The sequence below is a fragment of the Montipora capricornis genome, chromosome 5 (assembly GCF_036669925.1).
Source record: "Montipora capricornis isolate CH-2021 chromosome 5, ASM3666992v2, whole genome shotgun sequence".
Lineage (NCBI taxonomy): Eukaryota > Metazoa > Cnidaria > Anthozoa > Scleractinia > Acroporidae > Montipora > Montipora capricornis.
In genome coordinates, this window is record NC_090887.1 from 8,800,741 (window position 1) to 8,804,983 (window position 4,243).

The 4,243-nt window shown below is 39.4% G+C and overlaps 1 protein-coding gene across 1 annotated transcript in view; it reads left to right on the forward strand.

Moving 5' to 3' along the window:
- LOC138049362 (eukaryotic translation initiation factor 3 subunit K-like) overlaps nt 1-1,556 on the forward strand; it is a 10,061-nt gene extending 8,505 nt beyond the window's left edge. The window contains exon 9 of the mRNA XM_068895610.1: nt 1,402-1,556. Within this exon, the coding sequence (XP_068751711.1) occupies nt 1,402-1,433 (32 nt within the window). The 3' untranslated portion in view covers nt 1,434-1,556. The remainder of the gene's footprint in view (nt 1-1,401) is intronic.
- The last annotated feature ends 2,687 nt before the right edge of the window (nt 1,557-4,243 follow it).

A 4,243-nucleotide genomic window follows, 5' to 3' on the forward strand; every position in this document is an offset into this window, starting at 1 on the left:
TTCAGAGGCCCATGCAAACGGTTTCCACATTATTTTTCTTCGATATCCGTGCGATTTTGTTGAAGGATGTTGACTACTGGGGTGGCCATGGGCAAACGGTTTCGACACATCATCAACAGTTGATTCAACAGAGCTTTACGAGAGGCCTGGTATTCAGTCCCAGGCTGCAGCCGGGGTTGTTACTATGGATACGGACATGGACAGGTCATTGAGAGATCGATTTGTGCGCACGCGCATACCCAACAATGTTGAAACTGAGTGGGCAAAGGGCTTCTACTTCATTCAACATTCGCGAAAACAAAAGAAATGTTGAGTGGTTGTTGAAGCGAAGTTTAAACGCTTTTAAACTGATTTAACATCGATTCGACATGTTTGAACGCGGTTGAAGCGGCGATGGGGGGGAGGGGGAGGGGGAACAAACGGTTTTAACATCGCTGTTCAACAAAATTGAATGGATGTTGAAGCTGTTATTCCCAGCCTTAAGATGCAAAACTGAAAAGATAGTTACTGTATTTACCTTAAAAAGTAACAACGTTTTGGTTTTCAGGTTCACTGAAATGAAGCAAAGCTATTAGCTCAACAAATGTTCTTTGAAGTACATGTGTTGAGCTGATAGTCTTGCCGCATTCTCTTTGACTTCCCCATGATATTAATAATAACAATAAATAATGATATTTAATATTTCTTAGGCGCAAATTAACATGTGAATATGATCAAATGCGCCTTACAAAGAAAAAAAAAAGTAAAAACTAAGATTAAAATACAAGTTTAAAAAGTTAAAAAATAGTTATTTTCAATTCTGGATATAATAAAAAAGACTAAATGTATATATATACATATAAACGATTTGGTTGAAAAGTTAAAACAAGACTAGATATTGCATCCCTAACCCTAACCACATCATTCAGAAATACAGCATCTAGAAAATCAACGAAACTCAGTAAATACGTCTATTAGCATGAAGAGAAAAGGGTGTTTTCATATGACGTCAGAGCGGCCATGTTGGAGAGTGAAACAAAGAAACAACGGCTATAATGGAAGAGTAAGATATTCAGGCTGCTGGTCACATGAGCGAAAACAGTCTATTCTTTGATTGCACTTGACGTGACAGGCGGAAAGAACAAAAGCGAGGAAGTCTTGAGAATTTGACTCTATTATTATGCAAATCGTGAGCTACATTTTTCTATTGTTTTGGCACCAACATGGCCGTCTTATCACGTGAGTGCAATCAAAGAATATTCCCCTAAAAAGAAATCATCTGTTATCTTGCTATGGGTGATACACGTCTTAGGGGACTTAGTGTTCTATTGTGTTGTCACCTGCCTTCGTTGGCAAGTTGATTAAATAAAATAATGAATAATAATAATAAAATAAAAGTTTGTTTGTTGCCCTCTTTTGCAGGTGTTGCTGGAATAATTGCGTCGACCAAGTAAAGGATTTGATTTTGTTGCTTCGGTCATTTAGAATGAGATCCATCTTAAGAGAAAAACAGCCATTTAGCAAGATATTTATAATTCACACCATTTCGCTATGTTGAATTAAATCGAAAACTGACACCCTGTCCGAGGTTTTTAATTAACTTTTTGGTGCCGAGATCAGTTAACCCTAACCTCCAAGTTTCTTTTCTGGTTGACTGTAGAATTGGGGAATCTTTGTTTACATTTTTTGCCTCATTGGTATAAGCCCATCTTTTTTGGAATCTAGAGTCGAAAGAAATTAGCGGATTGCAAATGGTTTGGTTTAGAGCGAGTTTCAATTGAGTGTCGTAAAACCAAAACCAAAATAATTACTTTGGCCAATCAAAAAGGACTGAGACAAGCCGGCAAACCAATCAAAACTCGAAGTAATTACACGTAGCCGATACAAAGCGCGGGAAAATGTGCACGCGTGAGCCACGATTGGTTTTGGTTGAAAAAATGGCGCGAGAACTTTGAACCAATCACTGAGTGAATTAATCATAAACCAAAGTAATTATCTAATTACTTTCGACACTCAATTGAAAACCGCACTATTATTACTTCACTCAGTGATTAGTTCAAAGTTCTCGCACCACTCGTTCAACCAATCGTGGCTCACGTGGCACATTTTCCCGCGCTTTGTGTCAGCTACGTGTAATTACTTAAGAGTTTTGATTGGTTTACTGGATTGTCCCCGTCCTTTTTGATTGGCCAAAGTGATTACTTTGGTTTTGGTTTTACGACACTCGATTGAAACTCGCTCTATCAGCTCAAACGTCTGTACTGAATATTGAACGTGCATTCCACAATGAGCTATCTCTGAAACCTTGCGCGCAATTTATCGGATAATCGCCGAGTAATGACGCTTTGAAAATTTCGAAATTTTAGAAAGAATGTATGGGCTGATTAGCGCTTTTACCACTCAAGAATTTATCAGTTTTTGATGGCTAATAACTCGCTCGTTATGAAGGCGAAAAAGCTTAAAAGTGTACATTTCACTAAGTTTAACAAGTTCTTTTACCTTTTAAAGTCAATTTGTAAATTGCATGATGCCTTCAATCAGCAAACTCGTATGTTAATGAGACAAAATGCAAACAGTGACGTCAGTAAAGATACATCTAAAAAGCAATTCTCGGTTTTCACATGACGTCACGGTAGCCATATTGGAGTCCCGACCAAATCCTTCGGGAATTCAACTCTATTATTATGCAAACGTTTTCTTTTATTTTCGTTGAAAAACATGGCTGTTGATCACGTGAGTGCAAACCAACAATACAAACCTGCAACTGATCATGACCCACGACCGAGTGGGCAAGAGGCATTGGTTCTATTCCTTACCTCACTTTTCCCAAGGGCACTTTCTGCAACACGAGAGAAAGATTGAGTTTCTTTACCTTATCTGGCAGCATGCTGTACAAAACAACGAAGCACGCTATCGTGGATTTGCTTGTTATCATGGTAAAAAAAATCCACTTTCTTAACTTGTGAAGAACAAGATGAAAGTGCTGAGAGCTAAAAAATTAAAGTTGAAAAAAGATCTACCTTTTTGTTGATGTTACCTCTTTCGTTCTTGTGATGTGAACTACGCATCTTGCGAGAAACCTTGAAGGCCCAAAAGTCATCGCGGTCGTTTGCTTTTGTCTTCAAATGACGGCATGTCCAAATGCGTGATTTGATTGGGCGTATCACGCGGGAAACAACATGTCAGGTATTTTGGCATTTTGGGCATTCAAGAATTCAGTCACTGTGCGCAATCACTGTTGGGCGAATGTGCTCCTCTTAGCACACATTTTTTATAAAGAGAAAAGGCACAAAACCCGTTGAATGTGACCTCATAAATTTAGTTTCTCTTCTCGAGAAAACTTGAAAAGACAACACTGATGCAACGTGAAAATTCCTTGCAGAAGCGGCAATGCGATTAATATCGCGACAACTTTCGATTTTTGGGCTAAATGTCAGGATAAGTTGGCGGTTGCTCCCTACCTATTTAAAGCAATCCCTTGTCAGTCATGTCCAGGATTGACCCTATTTAGATGCACGCCCAATTTTTGACATCTAACACGAATTATAAAATAATTAGGATAGTACGCGCGCTCTCATTGGTCAATAGCTGTGTTTAGATGAGAGTATGGAAACGTGGCTGTGACATCACACGCATTTTGATTCGTTATAAGCTGTCAGACGCGCGTTTTGATTGGCTGGTAGGAAATATAACCGTGTATGAAGAAAATCTGTTTCAATCAAGAATTTTCCTTCATTTGTTTCCTTCATTTCTGACTTAACTTTGAGAAATATTTTATAAAAGCAATAGAGGACTTTTTTCCGTGTTTCCATATGCTCATCTAAACACTCGGGGAAGTGGGGAGAATTCGAGACAGTTATGCAAACCCTCGAATGCGTCTCGGGTTTGCATGACTGTCTCGAATTCTCCCAACTCCCCCTCGTGTTTAAAAGAGGCTATGGAAACAGAAAACGCCCTCTATTGCTTAAATGTCCCTTTAAGTCTAACCTTTTCTACGTATTTCTTACGATAAGGTGAGGGTAAAGTAAAGCATTGTTTTTGCGGAGCTCAGGCGCACGAACTGCGCTAGCGGAGCACCATGGGTAAGATTCTTTGGGAGATCTATCCATGCGAGAAATTTTGGTTATGACGTCAGCACACGCCCGTCCGCCCGCGCATACAGACTAGAGAGCTTTAGATTCTAGTACGAGAACGAATACGAGTACGAGATTTTCTCATAAGACAACAGTGAGCGCGCGCGCAAACCAGCGTCATTTTGGCGGGA